Source organism: Muscardinus avellanarius (assembly GCF_963383645.1).
Source record: "Muscardinus avellanarius genome assembly, chromosome: 1".
In the NCBI taxonomy this organism is placed as follows: Eukaryota; Metazoa; Chordata; class Mammalia; order Rodentia; family Gliridae; genus Muscardinus; species Muscardinus avellanarius.
The window spans coordinates 129,369,044-129,391,789 of record NC_137786.1 but is presented as its reverse complement, the minus strand read 5'-3'; the positions used below and the strand labels follow the sequence as shown (position 1 = coordinate 129,391,789).

Genomic DNA, 22,746 nt, shown 5'->3' with positions numbered 1-22,746 from the left:
GCTCTGTTGTCTCCACCAACTTATCCCATCCCCTGGGCCTCCGATTTTTGTTTGTACAGTGGGCTAATGGTAACACCTACTGATATGGTTGTTATGAAGATTAAATAGGATCGGGTATATAAAGTTCCTAGAACAGATCCGGACTTATAATAAGTATTCAATAAATGCTAGCCCTTGTCACCACTATTCTTAACGTTCTTTCTCTCACAGACACCACAATTATGTACAACAAAATCCTTTATAGGAGAGCTTGCTGAGCGTCTGTCTTGCCCTCTGGAATTAGAGTTATGAATGGGTTCTGCTGCAATAAGAAATAATCCTTAATGGCTGGAAGAAGGGTAAGCAACGGACTCAAACATTCCAAGGGAATCCTTACAAAATCTCAGGCGTAAGAACAAGAACGTCTGTGTCTCTGTCCAGAACATTTTCTCCCTCAGGCTGTAACCTTGCTGCTGGAGCGAATGAAGAAAAATGATGGTCTCCGAGGAGCAAGCGTCCTGAGTCATTCGTGCAGTTGGCCGAGAGCACGGAGCTTAGATAAACCACATTTATTAAATTTCCCGTAGTGAAAGTTCTTCTTTGGGGCACACGTGAATTCCACAGGAAACCCCCAGAAAACGAAGAGAAAGGTCATGTGACCTCTGCAAAGCTTGCATGAAATGCATATTTCATGGTAACCTAGGAAAAAAATTTTGCCCCAAAGATCGTTCTTGGTTCAAGTTTCATTTCGCTGCCTCCTCCTGAGGAGGGGCTGGCCAGGGGCATCTGACCTCTTTCCCTAGGGACCCACATTCCCTTCTCCCTCCAATTTTTATTTAACCAGGTTCTCAGGCTATAAGGGGTGGCATAGTATATTCTTTTCTTAAGGAAATTTGCTCTGATATAGGGAAGTCCTTCCTAAAGTCTGGCCTCTTTCTGGATTTGGACTTCTCCTGCTGTCAGGATCTCTCCAAGCTGACCCTGTGTCCAGCCCAGCGGCTGAGCTCCTAAGGTTTCCTAACGCCAGCTCCTTGGAGTTTACCGGTGAGAACTGGGGGCAGGAAAGCTACCACTCTCAAACCACGTTCTGTGTGCTAGCCGCCTCTCTATCATTCTCTCAGTCCTTGGCTGAGCCACACAAAACCAGCATTACATTAGTCCCCTTTTCACAGATGAGACCCATATTCAGAGAAGTCAAGTCATTTGCTCAGGGTCACACAGCCAGACATTGGAGGGGGCAGGCTTCCCATCCTGGTCTCTCTATAAAACCTGTCCTTTGTCCTCCAGCCCTTGCAGCCTCCAGCCTAAATAAAAAATAAAAAGGGAAAAACTATAAAACTGATGGAAAGAGGACACAGGGGGCTTCTTTCCTCCTCCTCGACCTAGGGTGGGGATGCTTATACTAGAGGGCAGATTAATGCATTTTGTGATAATTTTTCCATTGTGTACTTGTGATTTTTGCAATTCTCTATATGTTATACTTCCATTAAGACATTTTTACTGGGTTATCTGTGTGTGTGTGTGTGTGTGTGTGTGTGTGTGTGTGCGCGCGCGCGTGCGCGCGCGCACGCATATATGCATGTCTATTTATTTGGGGCATATTTTGCTCTAAGAAGCACGGAGTGGCTGCTGCTGAGAGGGGAATGGCCTTCTCAAAGGAAGAGCATAAGAAAAAAAGTCATTTCCCATTTTGAGTCCATCTGTCCCTGAATATAGAATCTGGGGTCTGAAAGGAGAGGGGAGTGGGGCTTTGCAGGTGTGGGCAGCGCCCCGAGGCTTTCTACAGCCCATATTCCCTCTACCTAACCTGCTTTTCATCTGGGACACCTGGAGCAGGGGAGACAGGGTCCCCGTGCCAAAGCCTTTGTCTGGGCCTGGCGTTGCTGTAGAAGTCGCCAGCGTCCCTCACAGCCTGCCTATTGAGTCTGGGCTCCCTTTTCTCTGCAGTCAATAGCTCTGGCTGAGTGGGGTGGGGGCAGGGAAGGCGGGCTCTGCACTCAAAACAACAGCCCAGCTGACTACTGGGTCCAGGCAATCTGGCCTTTTGTGTTGCTGGAATCCCAGTCTCCTTTACTGGTCAAACCTGGGCTGGGGAGGCACAAAACTCCAGTAGCATGGTTGCCTGGCCGGTCACCTTTACCCGGCCATCTGAGGCCACAGGTGGGAAGACTGCAGAACATAAAATGTGTTTTCCATTAAGTTTAAATTAAAAATGGGTCTCAAGATAGATACCTTTTCCGTGGCCTCCCTGTCACCCTGTATATTTCATTCTCTGGCGCTGCCACTGTTTGCAAACGCGGTTTCTTAGTCTGTTTCCCACGTCAGACTGAGAAGGAGAAGGATGTCCAATCCCAACGCGTTTGTGAAGTGGAAAGGACAAAGAAAACCGACTACCTTTTTTCTTCTGCTTCTGGCCATCCCTGGGGCCAGGAACCTGCAGACTCCCACACATCTCCGAACTCCCTCCAGCGGCCCTGTGGCTGAACTGCCCGTTGAAGACCGGCAGCCCCACTTCCTCCGAGGGCCTCCCTGCCAGGTCTTGCGAGGGCCCAATCTCATTTCCCTCAGCTCCCGGTCTGTGCCCAGGGCCTCTGCCCCTGGGGCGTGTCTGGGAGAGATTCTAGCGGGGCTGCCAATCAGGCCCACAGTTTGGGGCGCCTTGGGGAAGAGAGAAGGGCAAGGTTGGCATGGGGCTAGATTTGGCTTAATCAGCCTCATTCCAGGAGGCCACGGGGGAAGTTTTTGGAAAGCATTTATCTCTTGGTACAAATGAAAGCAGAGACCGCTGTGGGGAAGGTGGCCCTGGCCCTCAGCGTGGCCACTCTGGGGCAGAGAAGCTGACTCAAGCTGGGCTTAAAGTGGGAGAAGCTAGTGTGGACGCTTGCTTGGCACTGCCTCTGGATTTGCGCACCCTGCACCAGGAAAGACAGGTCCTCTGCTGCAGCGTGAGGCTGGGCTGGGCTGCAAGCTGGGGCTTCAGAGGCCAGAATCCCAAGAGCCCAGGACAGTACCTTTTGCTGGCGGCATGCCTGGGAACCCATTCCTGAAGCCGGCCAGGCCTCAGTAGCTTCAGCTTGGAAATGGGGATTTACAGAGTTGCCACATGGTTCCACAAGGGGGCGCCCTGCCTATGTAAAGTGAAGGACACCAGTGCAGATGCTGACCTAAGCCTAGGTGGAGGAAATTTCAGAATGACCCCAGGAACTGTGGGCACCCTCACCAGACCCAGGCCTCTAGCCTCAGTTTCAAGCGTGTGCGATGTTGTGCAGTCATCTGATCTGGGACCCCTGAAATGCCCAGGCATGAAGAGGAGGTATATTGGGTACCTTCTCAGGCCTGGCCATCAGGCAGGGTGTGTAGGGACTCAGGACCTTCCTCACCCTGGAAGATACATCCTTACATTTAAACTTTGGCATTTAAAATTTAAAAGCAAGCCGGGCGTGGTGGCGCATGCTTGTAATCCCAACATTCGGAGGCTGAGACCTGGAGGATTGCGGTTCATGGACAGCCTCAGCTACTTAGTGAGGCCCTCTGCAATTCAGTGAGACCTAGTTTCAAAATAAAGTATAAAAAACAGGGCAGGGGGTGTAGCTCGGAGGTCAAATGGCCCTGGGCTCCATCCCCAGACCCGCAAAAAAAAAAAAAAAAAAAAATTAAAAAGCATAGCTCCCCTCCACGATACCCAGAATAAATAATCAAAAATTACACTTTGGGAGAGCATAAACTTAAGGCCAGAACTTCTTATCCTACAAAGTGTCTTTTTTTCTACTATAATCCTGAAAGAATAGATGTAAGAAGTGCCACCAATTTTTTTTTTTTTTTTTTTTTTTTTTTTTTTTTTGGTGGTACTGGGGTTCCTGGAAACCCTTCTACCTCCTGGCTACACTTTCAGACCTATTTTTATATTTTTATTTGGAAACAGGGTCTCTTAAGCCAGCGAGGCTGGCTTCGAACCTATGCCATCCTCCTGTCTCCGCCTCCCAAGTGCGGGGATTACAAGTGTGCGCCACCACACCCGCCCGGCGTGAAGTGCCACCAGTTTCGACTTAGAAGAGTCCACTCAGAGGCTCGGCTCTCCAGCCTCCCTCTACTGACTTTCCTACACCCTGCCTTACTTCCTCCCTCTAGAATCTCTGCTGGGTTTTTTCTGCCTCTTGCCAAAGTGGAAATGTTTGTGTTCCGCCCCTTCCCTCACAAAAGGACAAGATGACAAGCACTGGAATTAGCACCCCCTCCCTTTCCCTCAATACCTTGGCCCAAACACAGGCCTCCCTCCTAAGCACAAAACAGTCACTGGATGTCCCTGTGGGAAAACAATGAAGAGCTAAGGACATATATTGGCCACCATGAGGGAGTTTTCAGCCACCCAGAAAGCAACAGTCAGGGGTACTCGCCGATGTCCTAGCGGCCGACCACCACTTACCCAGAGGACCCCAGAGGCTGGAGCCCCGAGCTAGACACCAATTAGAAAGAAGCGCCAGCCACAGTGGTTCTCCCTGTGGGTCGTTTGTAGTCTAGATTCCTCAAAAGGCTATTCCAATACTATGTTGGGGCAAGTTTTAAAAATTGTATTTCAAACGTGATATAACCATTTTAATATTTCTTTGGCAGGCAGACATGGTTTTTACGTCAAGGCAGAGACCACGTTCTAGGAGCCTTTTCACTCCAACTCGTACCACGAGCGTCTCACAGTCTTTCCACAATGATGGTTTCAGTGCCGGAACGACTTCCCCGCGTTCATTTGTACTAACGTCAGCCAACCGTCCTCCTGGCTCCCAGGAACCTGTCCTGTCTTTCAGGGGTCCCCTGCCTACGTGCTTGGTTCAGCCTCCTCTCAACTCTGCAGAAAGCATCCAGGAAGAACCCCCTTTCTGGAAATATGTTTCAATTGCTTTCAGGGCATCTTCCTTAATGCTTACGAATATTCTTAAAAAGAAAGAGGCAAACCTCACTTTTCCACGTCATGTTATCCCCCCAACACAACACTCGGCTCTTCCCTGCCTCATGACCACAGCTCACCCTTTGCTCTCCTCCAGTAGGAAGCCTCCCAGGGGCCACCACAGCCACCTCCTCACGTTCCTGGGCCTTTAAGCAGAGGGTATTTGTCTCACCTCAGTGTCTGCAGCACATGTTCTTTGGGGACAGAAAGTACTAGTGGGAACTTAGGATATGGACTGGTCAAAAAGCCGGGCTTGAGGGCCACAGGGACTGAACGGGCCCCCTTATTGACATGGAGTCCTCTCAAGCATGCAAGGGAACGTAGATGGAGCCCCAGGTCCTTGGGCCCTTTAGCTATTCAGAGTGTAGCCACACTGACATCCTTTCCCGACAAGGGACCAGTGACCCTGGCCCTCCTGCCACAGCCAATGTCTGGAGTAACAGAAAAGGCAGAATTGGCCTATGCTTTGCTTCACAGGTGTCTGTCTGTCTGTCTGTCTGCCCCCCCCCTCAGCTCCACTCTGTAACATTGAAAGATTCTGTTCAAATCCTCACCCCCCCTCCCCTTCTACAAACACTTAAAGCCTGAGAAATATAGATCCTTCGAAAATGCTAATCCTCCAAAGCTTAGGAAAGCTGGGTGGAGAGCGGCCCCCTTTTTACAATTGCTGTTTCTTGGACTGCCCTCATGTTGCAGCAAGAGTCAGACATGACGTCATGGCTCTGGTGCTAATATATACCAATCATCCTCTCTCTCCCACTGCCTCCCAGACGCTTCAGAGAGGTGACTGGATAGCCCGGAGGCACGGCTGGAAACTTCTGAAGGCATTTTTGTGATTTTTAATTTTTCCAGCCAGTGTGCATTGCACCCCACCCCCGCCTTAGTGCACTGCAGAGCTGAGACCATGGGCTGCAAAAGATGGTGTGTTAAAGACCCACCGAGCCCTGGGGATCAAATAAAAAGCTAACCAACAGAGCCCAGGAGGCCAGGGAGAGTGGCCTATGGGTCCTGCCCAAGACCTCAGTATTTTAAGGGGACTTGAAATCATCAACGGCCTTCCCAAAGCTTATCTTGTGATATTACTAGCAACCCCGGCTATTCACTGTCAACCCTGTGTCCTGGGCCTGCACGGTCTATCCTTGAACACAGGACACCCCTGCATGGACACATCTGCCTTTCCATCCATGGCTTCAATGCCCTGATCCTGACGCCATAATTTCTGGCCCTAGAACAACCCTTTGATACTGGGGCAGCAACACCATATCACCTGCTCTGGATTTCCAGTGAAGAGTTTAGGGTGAGATTATCGGCAGGTCCAAAAGAATTCCATCCATCTGCCCTGTGTACATTCTGTAGCAAATGAAATTCACATCGGACTGATGGGCGCTTGGTGCTAGGGGGCCTGGTGTTGGATGAACCCTTTTTTTCTTAAGCTCTCCCATCCCAAAGCTCTTTTTGTTCTCCAGGCTGCTTCAGGAGGGAGCTTCCAGAAGATTCTAACAGGCCTGTGGCACAGGCTCCTCCCCCCTGTTTAGCAGCCTGTGAAGTGGGGAAGGGGTGCCAGGGCGACCCCCGATAAGAGAAAGTCAGCATGACAGCTTTCAAAACTTTAAATCCTAAACCGGGCATGGTGGCACACACTAGTCATCCCAGTACTTAGGATGCTGAGACAGGAGGATCACAGATTCAAAGCCGGCCTTAGCAGCTTCGTGCGCCTCTCAGGAACTAAGTGAGACCCTGTTCCTAAATAAAATACAAAATAGGCCTGGGGGGTGTAGCCCGAAGGTAGAAGGGCCCTGGGTTCCATCTCCAGTACCACAAAACAACCAAAACCAAAACAAACAAAACACTCTAAATCCTGAGTCTGCGATCCCAGATTTTCCTATACAGACTTAAGATCATTTCTTAGGAAACGCCAGTCAGACCGTCCATCTCAATATAGACTTGTGGGCTAAAGTAACTTTCAGAAAAGGGTTCTCACAGGAGCAGCATCACTAGTCTCTGGCTCCCCCCACCCCAAGTCCCAGCACCCCGCTTTTCCAACATGCCTTGCTTGGCTTCCCTCGGCACCTCAGGGTGGGGGGCCTGCTCCTGGCAGGGTCTGTGGGGGCCCTGTGGTCTTGACGAGAGCCGCTCCCTGGCATCGCCTCAGGTGACTGGGGCCCGCTGTACTTACTTTCCCTGAGGTAACTGAGGTGTGACAACAGCACTTCTGTGTTGTAGAGCGAGGTGGAGCGGAGGAAGTCCTCCTTGTTCATTTTGCACAGTTCCTTGCCATCCATGTTCTGGAAAAAGGAGGTGTCGATCTCCATCAGGCCGTACTCCTTGATGGCCCACTCCAGCCACTGCCGCACGTGCTCCTGCGTCCACAGTGTGGGGTCTGCAGAGGATAGGACAGCTCAGGAGGGCAGCCCCTCTGCGTCCCGACTCCCTGCTCCCTCCCCTCCAGTCTCTGCCTCCTTCCCTCTCTTCCCTCTCTTTTCCCTGCATTCTCTTCTTCCTTCTCTCTCCCTCTTCATTTATCCCCCCCTTTTCTTCTGTCTCTTCTTCTGTTTCTTCCTCTCTCTTTCCTTCACTCTTCCTCCACCCCCTTCTGTGTGTGTGTGTGTGTGTGTGTGTGTGTGTGTGTGTGTTACTCAAGAAGAACTCATTCTACCTTTGAGCTAAACCCCCAGCCCTTTCTTAAAGTTGTTTGTTTGGAAACAGGGTCTCACTAGGTTGCTGAGTGCCTCACCGTGTTGCTGAAGCTGGTCTCAGCCCTGTGATCCTTCCTCCTGTCTCAGCCTCCCAAGAACAGGGATTACAAGTGTGCAGCACCCCAGCTCTTTCCTTTCCTTCTCTCCCTTTCTCCCTTTCCGGGTCTCTTTCTCCCCTTATCCCTCTCCATTGCCCTCTATTTTATCTCTCTCCTCCATCTCCCTCTGTCTCTGTCGCCAGTTCCCTTCTGCCCCTTAGAGCATCCCACCTGACTGCATGGCACCTGGTGCTGTGGGGAGCACTCAGCACACCTCGCAGGCTCTTAGCTACCCTACTACACCTACCCTGACAGGATACTCCTTAAAGATATTAGAGGTTAATTGAAACCTTTGCCTGAGAAACAGTGGCATCAAAATAAAAAATGAACTCAATTCCACAGTCCCAGGCCCTGGTGTCTCTGGAAAGGGGAACCATCTGTGTTTTTAAGAATATGAATGGTTCAAGAAAGAACACCAATCTCTCATATGGCTACTGAAAAGAAATATCTGTGTGCACCCTTAGAAGCTGCAATCCCAGCTGTGTGTTTCGGGAGGGCCAGGAGTACTACTTTGACATAAGTCCAATCTGGGCTTTCCACTTTTGAGGACAGCTGTGTTGAAATTTCTACCACATCATACCCCCAACGTTTTTAGAATCCGTAAATACCCAAAGACGAGAAATGGTGTTAAAGACAGGGAACCTTTTAGGTGGGGGTGAACGTGAACAATGTAAGGGCCGAGGCCACCTCCCTATAGGAATCCCACGACTCTCCTTAATAGGGGTGCGAGTGGGGTGCACTTTGAGCCCGAGCCAGATGCTGCTGAGGCTCTGCGGTTGGTAAACACCCTTATATCACATCACTCATCGCGCGGTCTGGAGCCCGTAGCTCACTTGGCAACCAATGGCAGCAGGTCAGAATGACACCTTGAAATTTAGCCCATCATAGAAGACAGCTGCCTGGCTCCTTACTCTCCAGAGGTTCCTGTCTTCATTATACAGGAAGCGAAACAATAACTAAGCAATGGACTTTGAGGTGGTGGTTGAAGGAGGCCTGGGCATAAGTGAATAGAGTGAATTTGGAAAATCATGGACAACTTCATGGAGAAGCACTGTTTTATTTGGGGCACCTGGCAGCCCCCAGCTTCAGCATGACTTGTTTTATAGCACGCTCATTTGGCAGGAATACCTGTGTTCTCTCTGCACCAAATCACCCTCTCATTCTGTAGAGTCCATGAGGGCTCTTGGGGAAGGTGGGAACGAGGGTGGAATGAGTAGGAGTTGGATGGGGAAGGGCACAAGGCTCTCTCCTCTCACTGCCCCAGAGAGCTTACTGCACTTTTCTGTGGACTGCCCTGGTTTGGCAGGAGTCAGCCACGTCACCTTGGTTTTGTATGTAAGCAATCTGTTGGTAGAGACTGAGCCTGCTTTGCAAAGCTCCCAGCACTGCCATTGCATGCAAGTGGTAGCCTTTGTGCTGGGGGTGGAGAGGTTGGCAAATACATGAAGTTATGAGGGGGACCCTTGAGAGGCTGAGAGGAAAACAGAGGAGAGCTGTTGGATAGAGCGACGGCTGTACTGCCTGTCACACCAACACTCCAGGACCCTGTAACTAGTGAATGCCCTGCTTGCGAGACGCTACTATGTGCCAGCTCCTGCACACGCCCTGTGTTTATTTGTCAAGGGAACCTGCAAACTGGATTTGGTTATTCCCATTTTGCAGATGAAAAGTGGAGTCTCACAAATTTAATCCATTGAGTTTTCAATTCTGTGTGAATATCCCAATGAAATTGACCTGGGTGCATTATAATAGTTTGGAAATCATAATCTGGAGCTTATTATATAATTTATTATCATTAATAATATTTATAAATATTATCATCAATCATTTACCTACTTTTCTCAAAAGAAAAGAACTCTAAAGACAAATGCTTACTTCAAAGTTACCACCAATGGTATATTTGTTGTTCAGTATAAGTCTTTTAGATGTCCCATAAATAGTATTAGGGGGAATAATGGGTTCAGCTTCTTTCCCAGAGACCCACTGCTAAAGAATCTGAGCTGGATTTCAACTGGAGTCTTCACGGGGCTTCACTTAGCTCAAGAGAAGTTTCCCCTGAAGCCCCTTGCCCTCTTACCTAACTTATCTGTGAACTGCAGAGCATGTCCTGCCCAAACACAAAGCTCTTCTAAAACTTTCTTGTGCAAGTATATATTGGTCTCTTTCAAATACATTTCTTGCTTCTTTTCTACTCTTATTTTTAGAAGCAATTAGGCATGGGCCATTGGTAAATGGAAATATGTTTGCACTACATCAGAATTCTAAAGAAAAAATGTCCTGGAGGGAGTTGGATTATGTAGCATATTATTTCAATCCTTCACTTCTCCTAATTCCTCACTTTTAGTATCCAAGGCTTCAAATTCAGTTTTATACCCTCTATTTTCTTTATTTTATTATTTCCTCCCTTGATTTGGGCTCGTTCACAATATTGTTTCTCTCCCTCTGCAGCGTGATGAATTATAAATCTTCTGCTCTGGATCTGCTAAACTCTTCCAAATGTATTTGCTGGATGATTTAGTTCTAGTTTCTTCCCATCTGACCATGGAGCTGGTGATTAACTAGAACTCTCATTTATAATTGTCTTAAAATCCCATCATAAATTTAATCGGTTGTTCTACGGATGTTTTATTGCCTCGATCTGTGGACATGCCCAAAGGACTTGCTTCCCTCGTGTCCAGGAGGCTGACCAGGAGGAAGCCAAGATGTCTCAGGGTAACACTTAAAGATCTGTCCAGTGGTGAAATCCTGAAGCAAACCGGTGACTCGTGGATTCATTACACCAGTGCTGTAGAGCAACTTGATATACATCCATGCTCTTTTCATTTTTACTCCTAAGGTCACCTGGACCCACTGAAGCCTGACAGTTGTCATTTTCTTCAAAAGCCTTTCAACACCATTCGAGGGTCAGTGGGTCCCTGAGTAGTCTGGTCATTGGTACTGTCTTTCTATATGTCATCCCCAAATGTCTACTAAAATGAGATGGTGCCAACCACCTGATTCCAAGAACAGTCTCTGAGCCCCTGAGGCTTTAGTGTCCCCGTATTTCCTTCTTGTGCTGTAGCTGTTGGGCTGTGGCAGGGAAGCTGGACACCAATCAAGCAAAGGCCGGGGGAGGCCTTGCCTCGCCTTGGGAGCACAGGGAGTTGCCCCCATGTTAGTTGCGGTATTGTCATCATTGTATGTGAGGATACAGAAGAGGCACCTGGGCTAACCATCCAGCTGGCCCGGTAAGGAGGAAGGTGGGAGACCAAACATTAGATGAGGTATATAACTTCATGTAGGCGCAGCAATTTGCATGGTGCCTGGCACCTGTAAAGTGCTCCATCAACGAAGCCCTTCTTTAGACTCCTCTATTGGCTCATATATTTGTGGAAGACGGAACTTGAGCAGGTTTTCCATTCTATAGGACACAGAACAATTTCCATACTCCCTCCTCTCCTGCCTCTCTCTTCCCTTTACTTTGCTGCTCAGATTGAATTGCAGCCCAGGACATCTGGGTGTGGCTGTAGTCTCGGGACATGGCTAGACACAGCTTTCCCTGGAACACCAACACCAAGGGCCAAGGAAGGAGGCCCCTCATAAAAGCATGCCTTTAAATCAACAAACAAATTCCTTTCAGCTACCTCAAAGAGATGTCTAATCCTTTGTCTTAAGATACAACTGCATTTAGTTTTTTTTTTGTTTTGTTTTGTTTTAATTTTGGAGGAGGGACACTGGGGATTGAATCCAGGAGGATTCTACCTCCAAGCTACAACCTCAATCTTTTTTTTTTTTTTTTTTTCGTTTGGAAACAGGGTTTTGCTAAGTTGCTGAGGGCCTCATTAAGTTGCTGAGGCTGGCCTCAAACCTACAATCCTTGTGTCTCAGCCTCCCAAGTACTAGGATTATAGGCATGCGCCACTAGGCCCAGCTTACATTTATGTTTTTTACAAATGGAAGAAGTTAGCCTCTTTGGTGAAGTTATTTTGGTAAGATTAATTTTAGTTTCTGGCCTATAATTCACTCTGTTCAAAATCTGGACATTCTTTCTCTTTCTACCTGGCACCCGTTCTATATGGCAGTTTGCAAACTCCCTTTGTGTTTGAGTGGCTGAACTTGCTGGTGCTGGCCTGGTCAATGAACTGAAGAATTGAACAATGCTTTTATTTTCTGTAACCAACAGCACCCATACCCAGGGAAAAAAGAGGCTATTTTTACGTAATGACATAACGTGTGGCACACATGTGAAGGCACTCTATTTGCTAAATATAGTTAGTTCTATTTTAAAACTGAAAGGGCTGGCTGTAATTGTGGATAGGTGGAACCCAGCAGAAGCCAGGAAGTACATGCCCGAAGGGAAGGGCAGACATGGTGGCCGCCCTCCTCCACGGCAGGGACGGCCAGGTCTGGGAGTTCACAGGACTCTGTTTGAGTTGAGATGGGTGAGGGCACCAGGTCACTGATGCAGAGTCTGAGAGATGTTCTGTTTCACAGTGGGGCTCCTGGAATCCGCACTTCAGGATCTGCACTCGGGTGACCCTATCTTGGATGGCAGCTAGGGAGTCGGGTAAGATGAGCAGCCTTTCTCATTTGTGTTGCCATGGAGACTAGGGTACCAGGCAAGGTTTCAATGCCTCCAGGGCAGGCCTACCCTTCTACTCCAGCCCCCAAAGAATAGCAAAGTGAATGCCAGTTGCTGGGCAGCCTGGTTCCCAAGGTACCTGCGGGCACGATGACTCTCCTCTCATTGGTGGTCATGTTGGGAGGAGGGGGGCCGTTCTTCTCATCCATGTAGTTGTTGTAGTTCATAGGGTTGGACTCGCCTCCTCCCACCAGCTTGCTGCATTTGCTAACACTGCAATCCACCGGAGACTCCCTAGAAGAGAGGAGACAGAGCCCAGAGGAAGTCATTCCCAACAGGGACCACTTGACCTAGCCTCAGAAGAGCAGGTCAACCACTCAGATACCCAGGGAGCCACTTCCAGCCTGACTTGGCATGATGTTGATGGCGATGATGGCGATGATGGCGATGATGGCGATGATGGCGATGATGGCGATGATGGTGATGATGAGCACAATGATGAAAAAGCCCTAACCATAGCCTCCTCACTGCCACCAGAGTTACTTGCAAATCCCCGCCCAGTCCTGTCATTAGGGCACTTGAAAATGTTGGGAAGTTCCTCAGTGAACGTCTTCCCATGACCTTGGGGCCCTCCTGCTGACTGCAGCTTACATTTTGGGCATGAATGCCAGGCAACCTGTACTCCCCCATGCCTGCTGGTCCTCGCTCCCAGACACGTCTGCCTTCTCCCCAGTCTCATAGCACTTTGTGTCTGTGCCACACTCTGTGATACTCCGCCTGTCATGTGCCCTCCCTTGTTGTATTATTTCTCAAGGTAGTGCCCTTATTCTTTTTAACTTCTAGTACCCCGCGCACTGCCTTACAAGGGAGGTGAGCCATAAATGTTTTCTCAGTGAGCTCTTTTGTTGCACACACATCACTTTGATGCATTTGTCAAATGCTGTTTGTTATATTTGAATTTCCCAATAACACTCCCAGATAAGCACAACAAGGTTTACTATCATTTAGTTGTTGTTTTGTTCTGTTGATAGTTAAGGAGATGGAGAGACGGGGCAACTGGCCCAGAGTCACACAGCTAGTAAAGGTGGATGCAGGCTGGGGTGTGGCCCAATGGTAGAGTGCTTGCATAGCACGCAGGAGGCCCTGTGTTTCCTCCCCAGCACTAGGGGGAAACACTCCAAAATGTGGACGCAGGATTCAGGTTCTTGTGTTCAGCTTCTCTATCGAAGCTCGTGTACAAAAGAGCTGGTTGCTGCATAAATAGGACCCAGAAACTCTGACCTGATGAAGAAGTTGTGGCCCTTATAGCAATGGGCAGCCCTGACCACCAGGTTCACAGAGGGAACAACGTGCAAACCATGGGAAGAAAGTGCAGGTCTCTACTGGGACTCAAACTACGCAGACCAGTTGGCACCTGGTGTTTGCAGCATCGTGATGTAGTGACAGCCTGGAGAGCTGGGCTGACACACCCTGTGAACACCTGGCGCCCAGAGTGGGCAGGGGGAATGTGCCACATATCCCCCAGCCCAGAGTCACAGACCTCCCCATGTGCCCAAGGGAGGTGCCATCCCTCCATGTCCAGTGCCCCCGCAACCTCTCCAGCAGCAGGACACCCACGGGCCACAGCCACGGTTACACAGAAAAACAAGTGCCAGTTCTGGCGGCCAGGGAGTCAGCCAGCTTTGCACTCCAAACCAGGCCTTCAGACCAGGGAGGTCAGATAAGGTTCAGATCACAGCCTTCCAACTCTGCTGCTAACCTCTTCCAAGAGACGCCCAGAGGCCTGCCCGCTGCCCTCTGTGGGCAGGAACGGACCACTGAGGGGCTTTAGGGCTAAGAGCCAGGCCAGATAGGACCCACCCATCCAGGGACAGGCAGACGCTAGCCCAGGAAGAGGGGAACAGACCAGGACTTCCTGAGACTAGGCAGGGCGGGGGAGGCCTGAGCACATTCAATAAAGAAAATTAAATGAATTTGTTTCTTAATCTGAAAGGAAAAAAATATTGAAGATCACTTATCATAGCTGGGAGATAAATGCTCCACTGAGATATTAGAAGTCAGACGGTAATTTTTTCCTGATGTCTTACAGAGGGAACATGGGCTGAAAATGAAAATAAGATGTATAACTTACACATGTTAGAATTTAAGGTTTTACTATTCGCCTACTGTTTTTCCAGGCAGAGAACCAAGAACCAGCCGTCAGAGTCCCAGATTGTTGAAGGTTTAATGTCCCCGTGGCAGTCGGAGGGGAGGCAGTAGCACATCGGGGCTTTTCACCAGCGCTTGGCCCTTTGGCTTCTGCTGTTGAAGGACTTGGCCTGAGATGAAGCGGCCCCAGTCAGAGCCCGCCCGCCCGCCTGCCACAGCTAACTGTGTGTGTGTGTGTGTGTGTGTGTGTGTGTGTGTGCGTGTGTGTATGTGTGTGATGAGTGTGTGCACCCACACTAAGTCACACATCCTTCTTCCTACACTCCAACATATACAATACACACATACATACAGTTCAACACACACAAAAACATACAACACATGCAACACAGACAATATACACACACAGCCCAACACATACTCCAGCAATACACATATACACACATACAAACACTCCAATACACACAGTCCAACACATACTCTAGATCACACACGCACACACACACACACACACATATACATAAAAATACTCCAACACAAATACTTCAACACACACATACTCCAACACTCTAAGACACACATACACATACTCCAACATACCAAACATTCCAATACACACACACCATGGACATATACAATGCATACATGCAGAAAGTCTACCACACATGCATGTACACACACACACAAAAGCATGCCAACACACAAGACACATATACATACATGCAAACACTTCAACATACATATAGGCACAGTCCAACACACACAATACACATATATACACTCTTAACATGCAGACATTCCAATAAATATACCCCAACACACACAACACACGTACACAATGCAGGCATACACTTGCCTTGCTACACATGCATGCATGCACACATACAAAAGCACTTCAACACACACAACACACATACACATACATGCAAACACTCCAACACACACATACACAGTACACATACACGATATAAGCATATACCCATATGCATACTTCACAAAACATGCACACACATGTCCATTTACACATACAGGTATATGCACACTCTATCTCGTAACACACATATATACGATGCCATCTGCATACATACAATGTACATACCCGTTATCTACCACACACATACATACATAACACAAATACATATTATACACACATGCACAAGCTACACCATGCATATGTTCGCACACACACACACATGTGCACACACACGCACAAACACACCACCACCATCACCATCACCACAGTCTAGTAGCCTTTTTGGATCCTTGACAGTCGTGAAACTGTCCAAGTACCAGAGAATTTTGGAGGATTAGGTTGGCCTGCAATCAAGACAGCAAGGTTTTCATTGGCGGGGACCCCGTGGGGAGGGTGGGGCTGGCAGGGCAGACTCCTCAGGGGCTGCCGGGAGCCGGGCTCTGTGGGCAGGGGATGGCAGAGGAGGAGTCGCCTTTTCCACCTCCGCTTTGCGAATATCGGGGAGATGATTTTGAAAAAACTCTTTTCCACATCAGCCAGTCCTCTGGGGATTTCTGAGTGAAGAACTGGCCTGACTCAGGGAGGTCAGGACCTCAGCAATCTCCCAAGCGAGTGCCCCTCCTACGGTTTATGCCCATGCAGGGGGGCATGGTGGAGGGACTGTCCCTGGTGCTAGAAATAGAGGGAAAGAAAGTAGCAAGGACCAGAGTTGGTAAAACTCGTCCTATTCATACTGGGAAGGAGAGAGTCAGGAGTGCAGTGGAGGGGGTGGGTGTGGAGGAGAGCGAGGTTCTGGCTGGGGTGGTCGCTGGGGCTGTCCAGTTGCTGGAGTGTCCTTGCTCAGTAGCCCAAGAAGTTCCAGCTCCGTCTCCCTCCTCTCCCCCTCCTCTGGCCTTTTCAGCACCTGCCACTCAACCAGGCTTCTCCTTGGTCAGCTGCCCCCTGCAGGGCCTTCCCCTCTGGAACAAGGCCAGGTCCCTGGTTCCAGACCTCTGTGCTAGGACCTGCAAAGGGTGTCCCTGTGGAGAAGCCCCAACACCCACCCACCCTCAACCACTGCCATTGCTGGCTGGCCCGCCTCCAATGGCTCAGGGCAAGAAAGAAGGAAAGCCGTACCTCTCCGGCTCGCCTGCTAGAATCCCCTCCATTCTGTGCCTCCGCCAGCCAGCGTGGTCATGGGCTCCTGCTCCCGCTAAGGGTGGGTCCAGGTGAAGCCCAGCATAAAGGCTGCTCTTTAATGAGGCAGCTGGCGCCTGTGAAGAGGGCTCGATGAAAACAAGCAGGAGGGAAGGAGGGGGAGCGCCCATCGGGACGAGGCTGGCCATTCAGCTTGCCTGTACCAGGGCTAATTTGTATTGAGGCCTGCGCTTGCAGCTTGCGAAGGGTTGGGGCCCGGGAGCAGCTGATGGCACCAGGACAGGTGACAAGAGGGCCCAGGACTGCCTCAATGGGGCAGGGAGGAGGTGGTGGCTCTGACAGCGTAACTCAGAGCACCTCCAACTCAGGGCGAGGAAAGCCACGGTGACGCAGACCACTGCAGTGACAAGGGTGGCCCGCCCTCTATCACCACCACTAGACAGGAGCGCTTTCTCCTCTGATTTTATTTTTGTGTATTCAGTGAATGCAACTTTAAAAAGGCCCAGGCACGGTACACATGCCTGTAATCCCAGTACTTGGGAGGCTGAGAGGAGGATCACAGGTTTGAGGTCAGACTTAGCAATTTAGTGAGACCCTCAGAAACTTAGAGACCCTGTTTAAAATAAGATAAGATAAAGTAAAATAAAATAAAATAAAATAGAGCTGGGGTAGATTTCAGACATAGAGTGCCCCTGATTTCAATCCCCAGTACATATATATGTGTGTGTGTGTAGCACTGTCTGTTAGTAATTTCCAAAAGTGCCTTGGGAACTATTCAGAAGTTTTAAGGTGTAAAATCTTGGAAGTTTGGATAAAAGGAAATTTTTAAGACTTCTTCCAAAAGTTACTCCTTCAGACTACACAAACTGCTTTTGTACCTTCCCGTTCAACTCAGACTGACTTAACTCAGATCCACATGTGAGCAGTCCAGGGAGACTGGAGAAGTACACAGTACTCAAACAGCTGCCAAGGCCACAAGGGTTACCCAAAGCCCAGGGCTCCATTACACCTATGGGCCTGTCTTCCCTGTAGCATGCACGGGACACAACAGCCAAGCAATGTTTTGCCTTTAGGATTCCTGTAGGGTCCATGTGTAGATGGGACTTTCTTGTTTTTGAAAAGGAAATGCAATAAGTTAAAAGCAGATTTCAAGAAAAATAAAAATAAAACACAATAAAGCCATCACCCTCACCCACCAGCTATTATTCAGTGCCATACATAGCAGATGTTGATAGCTTTTCTAAAATTCTGAGCCTGGTTTTCCATCCCGGTTATGGGAGGCATGCTTCCTACTGCAAGGCTCTGAAATTGGGAATTTGGAAAGGTGATAAAGAGAGACATTTAGAGAAGTACACATTGCAGGGTGCTTGAAGCTCATCTTTCTAGTGTGGAATGTGATTCTCTGGGCGTACAATGCATCCTGGTGCTGCTGCCTGGGCCAGGGCGGGTCAGTGCAGGCTGCCACGCATCCCGTGTCCTGAATGTCAGGCACCTAAGGCAAGTGCTTGTGTGTCTCCACTATAATCGATAATCTTTTTTCCTTCACAGGATGTTTTCCCCAAGCCCCATGGCCAAGACAGGATGCAGCTGAGAATTATTTGCAGACCACAACTTGGATCGAGTTGCTGGAGTCTACATGCAACACAGAACCTATGGGCCCTGCTGTTTCTAGGGTTGTCCAACCTACCACAATAGGAAGAAAGGAAGAGAGAGGGAGAGATGGAGATGGAGAGGGAGAGGGAGAGAGAGAGATGGAGATAGATAGATAGATAGATAGATAGAGAATGAGGGAACCTCCTATACCATGGGCAACCCAGACCTTCCCTAGCTCCTGAGACTTGGACTCTGCCCTTGACCCTTTCCCTGGTCCAGGTGACCTGGTGCTCGGATAAAAGCAGGATGGTACTTAGCTTTGGGTCAGTGGAGTATCTTCTTCATACTAGAGAAACAAACATCGATGGGCCTTCCAATAAGCACAAAGAAGCAACTGAGAAACCCATCAAGGATTGTGGAAGGACCGCTCTGTGAATCAATCACAGGATAGTCCAGAACATTCTATTCAGGCATTGTCCAACTAAAGGAGAATGGGAGCTATACATGGGAACCACCCAGATCCTTTTAAACTTTCTTGTAGCTGTATTTTTTTAAATTGGAAAAACAAGTAAAAAATGTGTGTGTGTGTGTGTGTGTGTGTGTGTGTGTGTGTGTGTGTGTGTGTGTTTTGGTGGTACTGGAGGTGAAACTCAGGGGCTTTCTACCTCTGGACTATACTACCAGACCTATTTTATATTTTATTTGGAAACAGGGTCTCACTAAGTTGCTGAGAGCCTCACTAAGTAGCTGAGGCTGGCTTTGAACATGTGCGATTGTGCGATCCTTCTGTCTCAGCCTCCCAAGCGCGGGGATTACAAGCGTGCGCCACCACGCCCGGCAAATAAATTTTAACAATATATTTTTTGGGGGTATTGGGGATTGAACTCAGGGGCATTCCACCTCCTCTGAGCTACACTCCTCCAGCCCTGTATTTTTTTTTGTGGTACTGGGGTTCCTGGAAACCCTCTACTCTGGGCTGTACCCCAAGATATCTATTTTTTATATTTTTATTTGGAAACAGGGTCTCTTAAGCCAGTGCGGCTGACTTCGAACCTACTCCATCCTCCTGCTCCGCCTCACAAGCATGGGGATTACAAGCGTGTGCCACCACCACCATGCCTGGCTGGCACCTATTTTTTCATGTCATTTCCTTTTGCATAATTAAATAGTGGACTCCAGCTGGGTGTGGTGGTGCTTACCTAAAATCCCAGTACTTGGGAGGCTAACACAGGAGGACTGCGGATTCGACGCCAGCCTAGACAACTTAGAGAGACTCTTAGCAACTTAGTAAGACCCAGTTTTAAAATTTAAAAAAAAATTTTTTTTAAGGACTAGGGCTGTAGCTTGGACATAGAATATCCCTGGGTTCAATATCTAGCACCAATAACGATAATAACAATTATAACATTAACTATAATCATAGTTCTGACATGGTTTTACCTCATGCAAAGACGTCTTTCCAAAAGTCCTTTCTTCCTGCTTCTGGCACCTGGCTTACATGTGAGCTCTTAGAAAGTGTGTGTGATGGCTGGCCACTGCTGTGCCTAACCGCCTTGGTTTAGAGAGGCTACTGGATGGCCTTCCTGTCCCCAGCGTGCGTGAGAGGATGGCAGTCTTTCTGAATCTACTTATCACCTGCTGATGGTCTGCATCAGGACAGATGAGTTAGAAGCACAGGTTGCTTTGTGCAATTAAAGGCAGGCATATGACCAGAGGGCTCCTGGGGTATCTTACACAGCCCTCCTCCAGCCCGCATCTGCTGTGACCAGAGCCAGATACTTGGTAACAAGTGGGCTCTGAAAATCAATTCCCCTGGGCACCCTCTTTGTCCAGGATTAGTGTCTTAGAGTGCCCGAGGCTCCTTTAGAAGTAGGGGAGGGTGCAGGGAGCTCAAAAATGCTTTATTTTTCCTGAGTGCCAACCCAGGATCCATGTGGGAGGGGCTGAGGCAGCAGAGCTGGGTCTCTGTCCTGGAGTATTCACTAATTACAGGTTGAGCATCCAATTCCAAAAATCCCGAATCCAAAATGCCTACAAAATCCCCAACTCTTTGAGTGCTAACATAATGCCACAAGTGGAATATTCCATACCTGACCCCATGGGGACAGATCCTGGTCAAAACGTGGGTGCACTAAAAACACTGTATAAAGTGACCTTCAGGCTATGTGCATATGGTGTACATGAAACGTACCTGAATCTTGTGTTTGGACCTGGTACCCATTCCAAGAGACCTCATTACGTATACACAGATATCCCATAATCTGAAAAAACACTTCTGATCCCAAGCATGTCATACAGGGATCCTCAGCCTGCACCCGCACGACCTTAAACAGGCAACGTCGCCCTTGAGCCTGCAGAGCCATGTGCTCCTTCAGGCTTTATTCATCACCTTATTACTGAGCAGCCATCATGTGCCAGGCACTTCCCAGCTAACAGCAGCCCTGTCCACACTCCAGCGAGGGAGATGGGAGAACTGAGAACTATACACGCAGGGGAAGCGTGGTGGTGGGCTGCCACCATAGACAGGTGGTCAGGGGGCCTCTGGGCAGGCATTCTGACAGATCTGCAATTCATGAAAGAGGACGTGATATGAATAAATGGAGGAAGAACGTTCCAGAGAGAAGGCATCCAGGGAAAGAGACTACAGCGGGAGTGTGCTTGGGGGCCCAGGAGCAGCTAGAGCCTGTGGGCCGGGGTGGGGGAGGAGGGGGCTGGAGAGAGCCAGGGAGGACGTGGGAGGGATGGTGGGGCCATGCCAGCGACTTTGGGTTTGTCACAAGTCATTAAAGGGTTTTGAGCAGGAGAGCTGACTCTTTGGAAAGGATGACTTGCTGTTTGCTGTCTGGAGAATAGGCTTTTGGAAGGCAAGAGGAAGAGGAGAGGACAGAATGCTCTACAGTGGTCCCAAAGATGTGCCGCTGGCTTGAATGGGGGTGGGGGGCAGAGGGGGTGAGCATTGCTCAGATTCACACTAAACAGGCCAACAAGAATCTCCAATGGTGAGATCTGGATTTTTCTACTGGCCTTGGAAACTCTGTGTGGCCAGGGGTGTTTTGGGAGGCAGTGCTGACCAGACCTCCTCACCGGCAGATGTTGGTGGAAATGAGACCAGGGTGCAAAAAATAGGATGCAGAGGCAGAGAGACGCCTACAAGATCAGAAAGCCTGGGATGGGCACCAGCTTTGCCTCCTCTAAATTCTTAAACAAGATTCAATAGTCCATTGTGCCTTTCTATGTAATAATGGTTTTGCAATGTCTACCTCCCAGGACAGTGGTGGGGATCAAGGCATAAGAGAATGTGGAAATGTTTGACAAAGTGCCCTAGGACCGTAAAAACCTATAGCATCGTCGTTATTCTTTCTGCCCAGAGAAATGCATTTGAGGGGCTGCTGGCTCACAACTTCTGAGCTTTCCTAAATGCCTAGACTCTGGAAAGGTGGCTGAAATCCCAGTCACTGGTTTTGGTTAGCAGGGTGAGATGTGGTAGGGCTGGGGGTTCCCACGGAGACAGCTGCTGTGTTGGGAGCTCCCCCTCCCAGCCGCCCCCTCCTGTTCTCTCTTTCCTTCCATCTTCTCTCCCTGGACCTGTTTCCTCTGTGACTCATCCACTCGCACAATTTTCAGACTCCTTAGTGATGATGCCCAAACCGAAATTCCAGTCCCCAAATATTATCTGAGCTTTGGTTTCCAACACCCAGTAGACATTTCTATCTGGATGCTGTATTAATGGCTCACAATGAATCTCAAAGGGAAGACTGACATCCCTCTGCAAAGTATTTCTCTTCCTCACCTTCCTGTGGTGCTAACAGCCTCATCTTTCTTTCAAACATTTAGGCTCCAGCTATCTCTGATTCTCTCCTCTTGCCTATGTCAATATGTATTCACCTGCTAATTATCTCTTTGATGTATCCCATATGGATCTATTCTTTTTGATCTCCTTAATCATTACCATCAGCCTCATTCAGAACTTTATTATTTCTGATCTGGGATGTTTCAGAAACTTCTTACTTTATCCTTCTGACTCTCCTGTCCCCAAGCCCTGAAGACATCCCACCATAGTTGCCGCGCACTGGACTTGAATCACAGGTCAGCTGATGTTCAGTGCCATGTCTGTTCTTCAAGTTAGCTTCTGGCTATGGAATAAATGGCTTGAGTTCTTAACCCACCAATCAGAATCCTCTCTTGAGTTTTTTTTTTTTTTATCTCCCTGTGCTTTACTTGATAATCCACTAGGACTTACGAGGTAATGAATGAGACAAATGTTTTCTCTCTTTCACACTTTTGAGTATAGGGATTGTTATCACTGAAGAGCACTTTCAGAGTTCAGACGCCCTCCTGGGTCCTTTCTCTATAGTACTAGAGTTAACAGGCCTATGAAGAAATAAATATTCTGCTCCTGGTTTAGAAACAAGAAAGCTAGTGCTCAGAGGGATTTAGCTAATTTGTCTCAAGTGCAAATGCAGCTCCTGAAACACAGGCTACCTGTCCTTGAGGCTAGGCTCACTCCTATGATTTTTCTCTCCCTGGATTCTCCTCTCTCTATTTTGATAAGTGTAGTCTTATATGCCCTGGATATTTTTACTAATATTCTTCATGTACACTGGCCAGGTGCCATGCTACTG

At 48.7% G+C, this 22,746-nt stretch overlaps 1 protein-coding gene across 3 annotated transcripts in view; it reads right to left on the bottom strand.

The window, feature by feature from the left end:
- Nucleotides 1-22,746, bottom strand: part of FLI1 (Fli-1 proto-oncogene, ETS transcription factor) — a gene marked incomplete at both ends in the record, with an annotated part of 136,689 nt that overhangs the window by 34,122 nt on the left and 79,821 nt on the right. For all 3 annotated transcript variants that reach the window (XM_080713977.1, XM_080713978.1, XM_080713979.1), the window contains 2 exons: nucleotides 7,095-7,298; nucleotides 12,413-12,567. In XM_080713977.1, coding sequence (XP_080570103.1) covers nucleotides 7,095-7,298; nucleotides 12,413-12,567 — 359 coding nt within the window. The remainder of the gene's footprint in view (nucleotides 1-7,094; nucleotides 7,299-12,412; nucleotides 12,568-22,746) is intronic.